The following is a 14834-nucleotide window of genomic DNA, read 5'->3' on the forward strand; positions in this document are numbered from 1 at the left end:
GGGTTGTGGGGGAAAAGGAACCCTTTTCTACAGTTGGTGCCAATGCACACTGGTACCGCCACTGTGGAAATCAGTGTGGAGATTCCTCAGAAACCTAGGGCTAGAGGTCCCATTCCACCTAGCTTTCCCCCTTATGGGTATCTTCCCAAAAGAATTAAAACCATCATAACACAGTGATATATGTGCACCCATGTTTATAGCAGCAGAATTTGTAATTGCTAGATCTTGGAAATAATCTAAAGGCCCATCGACTACAGAATGGATAAAAAAAAGATGTGGTATTTTCATATAATGGAGTACTTACTCAGCCATAAAGGATAAATAGAGACAGTTATGTTCGCATTGAGAGGAAAACATTTTACCTTGGGAATCGTGGTTTTAGTTTATTTTGTTTTCTGTCTGTGATTGTATTTTTGCAGGAATCATGTTAACACGGGATGTTTTTTGTCCTTGGTGGCTAAGTAAAATATACAACCAAAACACGGGGCCTTCTGTCTCCTTATCCAGGTGGCTGATAGTCTAAATTGGAATGCTTTATGCATTCTGGCCTTCAGGATATTATTTTTATTTCAGCATACTATATATCAGTTTGCTCTAAGTTCTGTAGCCCATGTTCTGTTTCCATCTTTCTCTTGTGAAAGCAGGAATATTAGCCAGCCTTGCTAAGGTCTTGATCCACTGTTCCTTTGCCTGCCCCATCTATGTGCCAAATCTGACAGCACTTTCGAAAAGGGAACTGTGTCAGCTGAGTTCACTCATTTTAGTACCCAGGGTGCCTTCCAGCTGCCAGGAACTCATCTTCAACTAATGAAGAGCAAATCGTCTGATCCGTGTCAGTTTCTTTATCTGGGAGTTCATACAGGCAACTCAGGTTGTCATTTTTAGAGCCTTTTTGTTTTCTTTTGATAACAAAGCATCCCTCTTCCTTTACTTCCAATCTTCTTTCTCTGCTATTCTCCTGAGATCGCTGGTAATTATTCTGTAACTCAGGGATAAGATACTCCATTTGGATGTTATTTTCCTCTTAGCCAGGGGTCCTTTTTTCTTTTTCTTTTTTTCCTGCTCTCTTTAATGCACCTGGTGACGGGATTGGTGGTCAAGGAGCTTCACCCAGGGTGGCACAGGCAGTGGGTATGAGCTTGTGTCAATGCCCCTGAAATGCGCTGGGTACTTTTTCTTTGCACTGTTTACCAGTACCTGCTCATTCTGAGCTTTGCCTGTCCATCCTCCTTCCTATAGGTTTCTGTTGTCTGCTTTTCTCTTTCATTTGTGCTTGTGTGTGTGCTTTCTGCTCACCCATGCTAAACGTGAGCTTCCTAACCCCTCGTTTCCCTCGAGGTGCCATGAGTTCTCTCATCAGGAGCCTCCTTTGGGACAGACTTGGCAGGCTGGTTCTCTGCCCTACACAGCCTTCCTTTCTTTCCCAGATCAGGAGATTGTACTCATCTATCCCTTAACTCTACGCACCCTGGAAGGAATGTGTGGTCTCCTGTAGTAACAAAGTGCCTCCAAAACAGGAGCTGTGGGGATCGCTACTGGATCCAAGGTGACCGAGGGCACAGTGCAGAGGAAGGGCTGTAGTAGAGATCCCAGGCACTGGGGAAGAAGTGGCATTGAGTGGTGCTCTGATGCGAGAAAAGCTTCCTAGGAAGCAAGGAGGAGAACTGGGCGCAGGAGCGGTGCAGCTGTGTGACCATCCCCGTGTCCTCTGACAGAAGCCTGGTGGTTGGTTCAGTTCTTTCCTGCCGTGTCCTTGCATCTCCTTTATTGGATTTGTAGCCAACCTGTTCTTCTGGAAGGCTGGAGGGAAGCACCGCTGAGGATCCGAACCCATGCGATTCATCCCCAGGATCGCAAAGGCCCAAGTGAGTTGCTTCCGGTTTCTTCCAGCAGGGATCAGCCTCTGGCCCGTCTGTCTGACAGATTCCTCTGCAGAAATGGTTTCCATCTGCTCAGAAAATGTATCACCCCTGGGTAATTTTGTGTACTGAACCTAACTAACCCCACACCCAGGTTATTCTACGGATGAATCTTGTGGCTCAGTGTTTCTCCTCAACCTCAATGATTTTCCTCTGCATCTTACCTAAATTATTTTCTAGCTTTGATAAACTGGAAATAAATGAGAAACCAAGAAAGTCCCATAGGCTTATAATGGAATCACACACGTGTACGGGAAATGTCTGTTGGAGTAGGCAGATAAAGTCTTGGAAGAAGTATGTGCATCTGTTTTGTTTCAGTCAGGTGGAAGCAAGAGGCGCTTTGGCGACTTCACTACCCCCAGTGCTGAGGCACCAGCTCCTCTCCTGCCACCCAGAGCGACTTGCAGTTCTGATAGATGGCGTTGCCTGCGTGGCAGCTGTAGCTCTAAGCCCCATCCCTTCCTCCCATGGGAGAGGCTTCTAGCTTCCACTGAAGGCCCAGCTTCCCTCCTCTCTCTGTCCCTTTCTTTCTGTACAGGGGTTCTACAGTGTTCTTTCCTCTGAGAAATAATAATAGACCTTTAAAAATAATAATAGACCTTTAAAAAAAACTGTCATGCTAAAAATAACTCTTTCCTGCTATTTAATGTATAATGTATAATATATAATGTATGCATAAATATCTAGTGGGATCTCAAGAAATGATAAAAATCTTTAAAAATAAGATGTACTTTAATACCCAGTAGGAAAATATTAAAAAGAAATGTGTAGGTGCCTTACTTTAATTTTTTTTTTTTTAAGGTAAGCAAAGTGCTTGGTTGTAACTTTGGATAACTCCCATGAAATACTGGTCTGAAATCATTAGGGGAAAAAAAACTAAAGCAATTTAAAAAGAGTTAACAGTGAATGCAATATCCTCTGCATCTGTAAAGAAATTCTGAGGGATGAAGAAGCAGCTCAGTGGTAGAGCATTTACCTAGTATGTGTCAGGCCCTGGGCTCAATCCTCAGTGCTGGAACAAAGAATTTTACCCTCCGAATAATCAGTCTCCACATGACTTTTTATCTACTTATTTTTTCCTTACCTGTTTACTTCCTTGTACTTTCAGGGCTGGGAAGTATCGTAATAATTTTCCAAGGCAGGCTGTGTGCGGTACCAAGGGCTGTGGGCTCAGCATTTGGAGAGATTGAGCCAAGATCACAAGTTCGAGCCTGGTCTAGGAAGCTGAGTCATTAAGACCCTGCCTCAGTTTAGAAGGCGGGTGTGGGGGAGCATGTGGCTGTTGAGAAGGCTCTGGGTTCTATCTTCAGTGACACCAAAGATAATTACTTTTTGGTAGTGATGACTTACTTAGTCCTGCAAAGTTGTTATTAACCTGGCTCCCCTGACTTTTGGTTTTTGGAGGCCAAAGAAGGTTTTCTTGTAGCAGGATTGTGTTTTCATCTCGCTGTTCTTCCGGCAGACCAGTTGCAGCCCACTTGTTTCTTCCTTAAAGAGCTCACTGAAGACTAAACAGGTAGATAACTTACTCCCAGATCCTAAAAAGTCCTCTTAAGTTACCAGTGAGAGGCCTTCATGGCCCCCTGCTCCAGGCTTAGGACATCAGCACCCATTTCACTGTCATCTGATAAAAGACTGCCCCCTTGCCAGCTACTGGCTGACCCCAGCACAGCCAGCCCACATTTTGGAGTCATTTAGAAGAAATAGCCTTCCCTTTGCCATAAATTTCTATATTAGTTAGGACCCTCTTTCTTTTTTCTAGAAGGCAAGGGAGCAGAAAAGGGATTAGAGTATCTTAGGCCATAAAGAAAGCTTTTGCAGATTATTGGTTCACATTAAGTTCAGGATTCAGTTTCTTTAGTAGTGCCTGGGTTGGGGACTGGGGGAATGTCACTGGGGCTCAGATTTGTCTACCTAAGCCCTTCTGTTCCTCTGCCTTCTCTTCTCAGGGTTTATTGGATAAGAGTTGCCAGCTCAAACTCACTGCAGTAGTAGGCTGTGTGTGTGTGTGTGTGTGTGTGTGTAGCCCTGAGATGCACTTTCTTCGGACCAGTGAGCACAGCCTGGGAGGCAGAGGCCCTCAGGGGCTTTGGCGGAGGGCTGTGCTGGCTGTGTCACTTCTGGAGCTGGATGGAGCCCTACCCAACTCTGGTTAGATCAGAGGGCATAGTTACTGGAAATTAGGCCTCGTGCCAATACTAGTGGAAACAGAATACAGGGAGGACAGTAAACCCCTACTTCAGTTTTCTTCAGTGTGTCTAGCGCTCAGCTGGGCACCAGAGTCAGAAGTTTTAAAAAATAGCACTATACCCATTGAGCCTCAGCTGGTTTCTAGACGCTGGAGTGGTTTTTTTTTTTTTTTTTTTTTTTTTTGGTCTTTTTGTTTTTCATCGATACCAGGGATTGAACTCACGACTGCCTGCTTACAAGGCAGGTGCTTATGCCGCTGAGCTAAATCCCCAGCCCCAACGCTGGAGTGTTTTAAAGGCTGTAAATAATCATTGAATGGATGATCTATTAAGAAGACCTTTAAGTTTCTTTCCTACTGAAGAGTCTATGGTTTGTCAAACGTGTCTTTAAAAAGCCTATTTATTAGTAGTTTTTTAATAATATAGAATTATCTGTTTGAGAACTTTTAATATTGTATCTCATAGAATTCAGAAAACTTGATTCAGTTTTTAACCACCCTCCAAAATCATATCTGGAAATAGAATGTTTTTGTATGTGTAACAGTTACACTAAGACTGTAATGATGATAAGTGCTGGGTTTTTGCTTTTGCTCAGGCCATCATGGAATTGTAAGAACATGGGTTAAGTGTTGAACCCTTTTTAAAGGTCACTGTGTTGACAGGGATTGGAGACCCTTGATGTAATCCATAGCAACAGCAATGAAACATTTTTCTTGAACCATGGCTGACACCCTTAGAGAGTCTTGGTAGTAGTACAAAACATTTATTTTCTCCTAACTAATGAAATAATTTATTCCATTTTTGTTTTCTTCACAAAACTGTAAAGTGATGTCCAGCTAAGTCTTCTTATGCCTTAGTCTATAAGAAGTTCAGAAATCCACAAGAATTTGGATGACTGTTGTTTACTATAATTATTTGTAGGTTTTGTAATGTGTATTAATGTTAAAAGGAATTTTCAAAAGCAAATCTATGAGAAATTACTTTGCCTCTTAACAGCAAATATTATAAAATCAAAAAGAAGGCCAAGGGTGTAACTCAGTGGTAGACTATTTACCTGGCATGTGCAAAGCCTTAGTTTAATTCCCAGTACAGAAAAAAAGAGAGTTTAATAAATTTGAGGCAGAAGTTTTTTGATAAAGTCCACTGTGCAGACAGTGGTGATTGCTCTGGTGTCACCTGTGTGCAGCGTCACATGTTAAGTATAAAGGAGTTTGTGAAAGGAAATTCAGACTTTATTTGGAGGAAATGGGCAGGGTTTGCATGGTAGGAATTTGTTTGGTCTTAGGGGCTTCTTGTCCCCTTCCCCACACACTTCGCTTTACTCTTCAGGGTACCACCCGATACTGGGTGGTTTGATTTGTGCCGCTGTAAGAGTGTAGGGCAGTTTCACTTTAGATCCTTTTTATTGGTTCCTTTGAATCTATGTAAAATGGTCAAATTCAAGGATTATATTCATTCATTAAAATCAGACACATAACTTCAGTTAGGTTGCTTTTATCCTTCTAGGACTGAGATCTGTTCATTTTCTTGTTGATGTATTCATTCATTCATTCATTCATTCATGTCCCATCTTTAAGTTTTCTTAGAAAAATTCTGCACGTAAAACCCATATAGTGTGTAACTGGCCTTCGTTTGGTCCAGTTCGCACATGGTCACATTCCAAGAAATGAGTGTAACAGAGAAAGTAGTTGAAAATAGTTCAGGTATTTATTATGTCTCTCAAAAATCCAAGGTGGGACTAAATACTTAGGTTTAATAAATCATTAAAAAGCCCTCTTTCCCCATGTCTTTGCTGTCCTTGAAATTTCCTAGAAACTCTCCCCACACCTACTCAGTAGCTCTCCTCCTGACCTTTCCTTTTAGATCTTGCTCTGTTTCTCCTCCCTTTTGTATTTTTCCACATGTCTCCTCCTCCTGTTTAATTTTTCATGTCTTCACGAAGAATCCTAGAACCAGGGAAGAGAAAGGCAAACCCAGAGTTACGCTGAAGAGGCAGCAGAAGAGAATGAGGGTCAGTCAGGTCATCAGTGTGCAGCTATATTTTTCTCTTCGTTGCCCTTACAGAATACTGTTTAATACCAAAGGACCCATAAATTGGGATGAAAAATAAACACTGAATTCCTGCTGTTAGTTGTGTAGTTGAGGCAGACGTCTTTCCTGACCAGTGTTGTAAGAGGGTCCCTTTTGTATTTCTCCCTGTTGATAAGTAGAACACACGTGAGCTCCTTGGATAACGAAACTTTTCTGAGCATTGGAAAATGTAGTGTGTTTAGCAGCCTCTATCACCTGCAGCAATCACAGGTGAAAGGAGAGGGTACGGCCCTGGGACACCTCCCAGGGAAGGCTGTGGGCCCACGCTCAGCGGTAGGACTGCAGGTTTCCAAGGGTCTGAACCGAGCTAAGCTAGGGATAAACTGTGCGCCTCCCCGAATCCTGCTTTTGCTGACTGTCTGGTGTATAGCAGTTGGAAAACTATCTCCAAGACACTGAATAAGCATAGTGGATGTAAATCCACTAAATTTTGGGCATCTAGCAAATTGATTCTTAAAAACTTTATACCTAAAACTGTTCTTCCTGAAAGTACCCATAATCACAGGATGTGAGATAAGGCCACTTCTAGTTTGTGACATTGAAAGCATATTATCATAAAAAGGAAGATATGTATGTGTCTAAAACTGCTAAAAAGAAGTATAAAGTTAATGCAAAACATTCTTAAAAGTAAAGAGCATGCAGGAAGTTGAGCCGGACCGTATTCCTGTGCCATTCCCCGTGGTTTTCTGACAGCAGTTTATTTCTGCTGATCATAAACTTTGTTTCACTTACCAGGCTTCATGGAAGCGTTGATTTATATGCTAACCTGATTATTTTGAGAATTCTAATCTTTTAGCCTCTATTTTCCGTCACATTTCTACAGTTTAAGCACTTAAAAGGAAGACAGGTTAAAATCAGAGAACAGAATCCCTGTCATCATTTCTGCTTGAGATTTTTTTCACGGTAGTTCTGCGTTAATGGCCAGGTTTTACAGAAATGGATACAAACTCTGAAAGAATTATGCCACTGAAATATATCACTGTGGTAGTAAACTATGTCACTAAAATACATACTAGTACTGTTTTCTATAAAACTCATTGATGGGTCAGAACCCTTGATATATCCTGAATAAAAACAAATTTCCAAAAAAGTGGCCCTGTGTCTCCCACCCCCCATCCCCTCCAAAACTCTGCATTCTAAGGAATTGTGATAAAACAAACACACATCCAGTCTTGGAAGATTCCCTTTGCTTTGTAAGTAATCTTAACAGTGACTAACTGATTTCAGTGCAGACTGAAGTGGTTAGGTAAGAAAATGAGATACACCCATTAGAATGCTGCATGTTAACTTTTTCCCTAATATCCCTACTTCCAAAAGGCTGTTTTGGAGTCAGACAAGCTCACAGCTATGATATTCTCATTGGGGTCTGGGCTTTCAGAGCAGCCCTGAGTAAGTTCTTTGTTCTCTCTTTAGAAATAGAGTTGTTGGCCAGATGTGGTGGCCCATCCTTATAGCCCCAGCACTCAGGAGGCTGAGGCAGGAGGATTACTGTGAGTTCAAGGCCAGCCTGGGCTACAAAGTGAACTCAAGTCATCGCAGAAGTCAGCGTAGTCTTGGTTGATAAAGAGTAAAATGCTTGATGTCTGGATATTTTCTGTATAGCTCTTTGCTCATTGTTCTCAGTACAACACAGTTCCATTATTAGCTACAGCAATTCCCCGTGCCTGGTTCCGGTCTTCAGTTTACCGCTAAGGTACACAGGACTCATGGTGGTTCCACTTGATTTTCTTCAACTTTATGATGGATTCATTTGGGTATTAAAAGCAGTAATAGTGCTTTTTACTTCTCTTAGGTTTATGGGCTGTATCCCCACCAAAAGTTGGGGAGCACCTGTATTCCCATTGTCTGCTGATCCTTCTATACCCTTTCATGCTGTGACCTGACATCCTGACTTTTAGGAAGCAGAACTGTGCTCTCCCTCTAAGCAGTAGGGTATCCGTGCAGCAGACGCTGCTCTCATTTCAAAAATGCAGGGCAGCCGTGCCTCGGTCATTGTGATCTTGGCACTGGGGCACTCGTAAGCTCCCTGAAATGTTCACCCACGTGAACGACAGCAAGGCTTCTCTGAGCAAAGATTTGCAGTGTTCCCAACACTGCACTTTGCCCTGTGTCCTAGGATCTGCTGACCCACCGTGATTCCACATTGCAAGGAGGTCGGAGGAAAGGGAACTTGAGTTTCAGTGACTTGCTTCTGCTTGCCTGTCATGCAGGGTGTTGGTTTCTGTTACAATGTGATTATTCCCTGAGGCCTGGAGGGATTTATGTGCCTGCATACCCAGTTGAAAACTCTCTAACTGTAGTCAGTCTTTGAAGCTAGGGTGCTTTCATGTCAACTGGTGAATTTCAATTTTGGGGGTGAAGGAATTTTATTATCATGATTAGTAAAAAATAAAAGAATTATGTGTTTGAGTGTGATGCTAGAATCAGATACATTTACAGATTTTCCAATGAGTACTCTTTTTTGTATTTGACCATAATTCCAAGAGAGCATTTTTGTCATGTGGTTATTTGGCCTCCATCAGCTTGTAATTTTGATTTTTTGGAAGTAATGCAGTGGAGACCAAAAACTGATCCTATCTTTATAAAATCAAAATGCAAGAGAATACAAGAAATTATTTCTTTTAGAAATAATAATGGGTTGGTACTAGTACTAGCTGTGTACTAATACCAAATTTAAAGACTTATGTATAGTAAGAAAAAGAGCTGGATGTGGTGGTGATACACTCCTGTGATCCCAGCACTCAGGAGGCTGAGGCAGGGGGATCCTTGCAAGTTCAAGATCAGCCTGGGCTACAAAGTGAGCCCAAGGCCAGCCTGAAGTACATAGTGAGACCCTGTCTCAAAAAGACCCCCCCAAAAGAATGCTAGCTTATAAGTCTTATATTTGTCAGATGCTTTGCTCTGTTGTGGATTGGTTCAGTTCTGTTGTACTGGGGATTGAATGCTAGGCATTACACATGCCAGGCAAGCGCTGTACTGCTGAGCTATGTCTCCAGCCCTTACATGTTTTTTTATGTTGTCTCTTATTTACATGGATCTTCAGAAACCGGTAGGTAAGAGTCACAGCAGCAGCACATCAAATAAATAACCTGTGGTTTTGAAGTATTACTGTGAACTCAGTAGTTTGAGTTTAATATCAAAGTAAACCCTTTGTGTACTATTTATTTTATTCGTCAAGAAAACCCACCTGAATTTATTTTCATATCAAGGACAAGGAACTGAGGCTTCGCTTAGTAATTTACCCAAGAATGAGCATGTGTAAACCAAGGAAGATTCACACGGAAATATTTGGGCCCAGGAGCTGAGCCCATTCCATTAAGTTTGGAAATGGGAAGGTCAGGGTTGGAAACCATCCTGGTCTCAGGGTCAGAACAGTACCAGGACAAGGGCCAAGGTCGTGGCCCGGACAGCCAAGAACCAGAACCAGGAAAACCCCCCAGGGAGACAGATCAGCTCAGATTTCTATGGAGGGAGGAGTAAGGGTGTAGCACAGGAACTCACCCCTGGAGCTGGGCTAGGGGAAAGAATAGTTGCTGATATTTAATTTTGTGTTGTTTATTGGCCTTGGAATCACAAAAGTAAAACGTACTTGCTGTATTCGATAGTTTAGCAACACCGAATTGGATAAATGTAAAACTTTTTTTGCCTGTAAACCATTTCTCTGCACTTTTACCAACACTGTGCACATCTCTAGCCACAGTCGCGGCTTTGGGTGGATCGGCCTATATTTTGGGTTTGTTTTTTCCACAAAATTGGAGTTACACTGTAACACTGCCCTGTAAGGTTTTTTTAAAATGCTTATTATTTAATGTTATTTCTACCTCTTTGATATAGTACTGCAGTTCTTTGTAAAGCAGTACTGTTTAGTGTTGTTTCCCCATAGAGGCAATGTTTAAGGATAAACGTATTAAAGAAGACTGTGTTGGCCTCAAGGTTGATAGATTTTGACATTTTCTACATTTCTTCCTGGAGCTATTAGCGCACAGCAGGGAGGCTTTTCTTAGTTTGGTTTTTTGTTCATTTGCCTGGTTTTTGATGTGTGCTTTTCAGGGTCTGGGAGCTCTGTAGTGGAAGGAAAATGTGTTCAGATTTGAGACTTGGATAAAAACACAGGAAATGCAGAATTCTTAGGAAGGGTTCATTTCCATGTTTAAAAACAATTTTTTTAAACATCAAAACAGCTTTAGCACCTTACATAACCGTCCCTGCCAAGTATGAAGTGTTGGAGCCAGACAGGACCTTGAAATGGAGTCAGCTCCTCACTTTTGCTTACTGGGAAGCCGCAGGCAGCTTATCACACTTGGCCAACGGGGCCAGGGTGCAGGACTGAGACCAGAGGCCAGAGCCCCAGTCTAGTCTGAGCCTTCCTTCCTGCAGGCACCCAAGTTGGGAGTCCACCCGTGTTCGTGGTCGGCCCCTTCTTGGCGGGGTCACAGGATTCCCAGAAGCGTGTGCATTTCATTTTCCAGTCCAGGGATGCACCCCCAAGGGGTGGTCTGAGGGCTGTGTGGCAGTGGCCTTGAATCTTGGCTTCTGAATTCTGGCTGCACAGCTATAGTCTGCCCTGGGACCTTGGGACATGGCCCTGTGCTTCTCAACCTTCCTTATCTGCAAACAGAGATAACTGCCTGCCTCTTGGCTGCAGAGGCCAGGGGCGTTGGTCACACAGGCTTCCTCTGTCCCCTCCCTTGGAGCCCTTAGAAGAAAGCCCTCTTAAGGTTCTCATAATAACCTCTTTAAAAAACTGAAGCTCAATTTTCTGACAAAATTTTTATGTTAGATTATTCTTACCATAGGAAGAAATCTTCAAGGACCATACATACTTGGAAGTTTGTTTTTTTTTCAAATACCTATGGTACATGCCATAATATGCTGTGCAGAAAAGGGAGAAAATCAGTAAAAGGATGTATCCCATCTCATTATTTCCGTGTGCAAAAACCAGTCTCTCATGAGATTCCCCAAATAGCGCCATGGAGCCGAATGAGGCTGATTACTGTGGGAGTGAAATGAGGACTTCGCAGTGAACTTAAAGTAGAAAATTCAGATTGAGAAGCAGCATAGTTTGGGCTGCATAGAACTAATCTTCAACGCCTATTTTCTCTCCTTCCAGAAAAATCACTTCGTGAATGGAGCCCAAGGTTCTCTTGAAATGATTTATTTGGTCAGTTAGTGGTAGACCAGAGTTGCCCCATCCCTGGGTCCGTGTTGGATGGGGGGCGGCAGCCTGCAGCCCCACCTCCTGGGTGCAGAGATGGTGTCTGTTTCTGCTGCTGGTTCATGTCTGTCTCTACCAGTAATCTTGAAGGGAGAAAACTGTATTATTAAAGGCATTATCAGACACAGCTTTGCAAAGAGCCACCTACTCTTTTACCAGAATAGTTTCAAATCAGAGGATAATGAAAACATGTTTACTGGAAAGAATGCCTTTTTATGAGTCTGTAATTCTGAGCAACTAAACAATAAAAAGCCAGCTAAACTAAAAGACATGGAGTTTATGTAAAATAAATCTCTAAACCTGGCTTCTCCTAGATGCTCAGTGGGTAGCATGGTACTTGAAACGTCCTGTTGGAATATGGGACCTTTATCCCCAATGTAGAATGTGCCATCCAGCTAGCTTTCTTTGCCTCATTCTCAGAATGTGATAGGGCTATATTAGGGGGATGCATTTCTCTGTTTGTTTGCTTTGTGTATGTGTTGACATGTGGTCTCTCAACTGGTTCTAATAAAAGACCTTGTCCGTAGCTAAGGAAGTGCAGATCCCACGTTTAATGTGTGAGGTAATTGTCCTCAGGAGTTTAGGTCCTTGGACTGAGGTCAGAACCTCTGAGGGTCCACTTCTAGGTATCTCCCTGAAAGGGTTAAAGATATTCCCATGTTTGGAACAGCTCAGTTCATAGTAGTTAAATCTTGGAAGTAGCCTATATATCCATCAGTGAATGGATTAAAATGTATATATTTATACACAGGGGTGTACTACTCAGCCATAAAAATCATTTGTAGGTAAATAGATCCAGCTTGAGACCATACGTTAAATGAAATAATTCAGACACACAAGCTTAAGTGTCTCATGATTTCTCTTACATGAGAAACTCAAAGTATAAATAAAAAAACAAAATAAAAAATAGATAATGTGAGAGCAAGAGAGAGCGAGCACTTTTTCAAATGGGAAAGAGATGGAGAGATAGGGGAGGGAAGAGAGGAGGAAAGAATGCAAAAAGGAATTAAGATGTGCTATGCGCTCACACCAACTCCCCACGAGGAATGTGATCGTTATGTGTACGAAGATGCACTAATAAAGGAAGTGATCTGAAAAAAAGAACTCTTTAAGAATCAGAGCCTTCAGAGAGACCTTTCTCAGCTGTGATAGTGGTTCGTTCACCATCACAAAGAAAAGCAGCATAAATTCAAACCTTCCTCCCTGATTACCCTGCAGGTATGTCGTTTTTAACCCACACATGTGCTGTTCATTACCCAGCATCATGGGTAATGAGTCAGGAAAGGTGAAGGAAGTAGGCATGTCTAGACCTCCAGGCCCTGGGAGAGGGTCCTTGTTAAAACACCACCTTAACTACAACTGCAGAGTTGTAGGTCTGGAAAGCCGAGACCTTTGCTTGCAAAGAGTTTAGCTTTGTTATAGCACAGAGGTTCCCAAGAAAAGACTGGTGAGTAGGGTGACACGTCATTGAATTACAGAGTGTAGCACCCACTGTAAAGTGTTCTGAATGATTGGGCTTCCGTGAATTTGGTAAACTCTATCTTCTCCATCTGGACTCAGTGAAGAACACAAAGCACCAGAGATGTTTCTGGAGGCATCTGTCAGCTATTAGTAACAGTGATGATAATTGTGCATCGTCATCGTGTTACTCTGGAGTCAGGAGTTTGTGCTCGTGCTTCAGGGCTTTTGTCTTGTGTATGAAGGAAAGGAGTTACTCACAGCAGGGCGTCTTGCCAAACCTTGGCCCTGAGCTCTGGAGCTGTGACAGAGGACTTCTGTTTACCGCACGCTCGCCCATCAGTGCAAAGGCGCCATAGAAAACCAGAAGTGCTATGCTTGTCTTTAATGCACGTCTAAAGCATGGCTTTATAATAGGCTTTATCTGCCTTGGTGTCTTAGAGTGCTCCGCTTTAATAGCCTGTAGACGATTTCACTTTGGCACATGCCTACAACGTTTCCAGTATTGTTTTTGAGCTATAATATTGTGACTATAGAATTAAGGAAGGGCGGCGGGTCACGTGTAAGAATTTTTGAAGTGATTACAAATGAAAGAATAACAAAATCTAATTTAAAATATTTAAAAACATTTCCTGTATCCATTAAATAATTTCCAAAGCCTGAGATGCAATTAATAGGCTTCCTTGTAGTAAATCATGTCTCCGATCCCTGCCCTCCCCCATTCCTAGGTTGAAAAAGAAAAAACAAGCCAAACAAAATGCAGAGACAGCTTCAAGCGTAGCTGCAAGATCTCATCCTGGGAAAGACGATGTTAATTCTGTCATTTTGGAACAAGACAAGTGCAGCATTGGTGGGGAAGAGGAATATGTTACTGATGAGAAGAAAAAGAGGAAAAATAACCAGTTAAAGGAAATCAAGCGTACAGAGCTGAAGAGATACTACAGTGTCGGTGAGTATCTGTATAATGTTTAAAAGACTGATTTATAAATTACTGTAATCATAATGGCTTATTCGGTAGCTAACTAAACGCTCCAGGGTCTTGCTATACTTTTAATCTTATGTAAAGGGATAACAGTGAAATAATGTCATGTCCCATTCAACTCTGTGCTTCCAGCCTCTGGCACAGTATTTTGCATGTATCTTATGCTAACAGACACTTATCTAATGAAGGATTACTTTCCCCAAGAGACACATATACTTCTTAATGTGAATGGGCATATGCATAAAGGAGTTATAGAAATGACCATGGTTTTTGGCATCAGCCACAGATAATGGGAAACAGTGGCCATGGCTTAGCATCTGTCAGTTAAAATAATAAAAAGTTTGGGCATTTTAGTTAAAAAGATTAGAGTAAATCCACAAAGCTCCAGCATTTCTCAGAACAGCCGTGGTGCCAGGCATGGTGGCACACACCTATAATCCCAGCACTCTGTGGAGGCTGAGGCAGAGAGATCGCCATGGGTTCAAGGCCCGCCTGGCCTACCTGGAGAGACCCATCTCATGAATCAGAAATGGAGTATGTAGCCCTGGCAGGAGTGTTATTTGTTGCTCTCCTGGGATCATCCATCTCAGACTTGTGCTCTGTCCCATCAGGCCTGGAGCCTAAAGAGGATGCAAAGAGTGGGGACAGAGACAGGGCTTGTGATGTGCAGGTTATGACAGGCTCTCAAGGAAAGAAAGCCGAGCAGAGTCCCTGAGAACAAAATGTGAACACAGGACGGGAAATGTGCTCTCATAGATGAGTAAAGAGGGCCTCAAAGCCAGTTCCAGGTCACGGCCATGCTGTGAGGAGACCCATCTCGTCTCTGTGTTTACGGTCACTGCCTAACAGTGCTCATCAGAGACCAAACACCGCCACCAAGGTGGTCGAGAGTGCTCCCTGGCTGGGTTGGCTTCAACAGAGAGATCTGAAAAATCCGCAGGCAAAACTTGTGGTCCGTAGCCCAGCAGTGGGCAGGGGCA

The 14834-nt window shown here is 42.6% G+C and overlaps 1 protein-coding gene across 6 annotated transcripts in view; it reads left to right on the forward strand.

Moving 5' to 3' along the window:
- The window catches only part of Ncoa7 (nuclear receptor coactivator 7), a 116620-nt gene that overhangs the window by 40249 nt on the left and 61537 nt on the right, over positions 1-14834 (forward strand). For all 6 annotated transcript variants that reach the window (XM_063235044.1, XM_005008140.3, XM_063235046.1 and 3 more), the window contains one exon: positions 13601-13821. In XM_063235044.1, coding sequence (XP_063091114.1) covers positions 13601-13821 — 221 coding nt within the window. The remainder of the gene's footprint in view (positions 1-13600; positions 13822-14834) is intronic.

Source organism: Cavia porcellus, unplaced genomic scaffold (genome assembly GCF_034190915.1).
Source record: "Cavia porcellus strain 051 isolate PalLab524CR breed Dunkin Hartley unplaced genomic scaffold, mCavPor4.1 scaffold_24, whole genome shotgun sequence".
Lineage (NCBI taxonomy): Eukaryota > Metazoa > Chordata > Mammalia > Rodentia > Caviidae > Cavia > Cavia porcellus.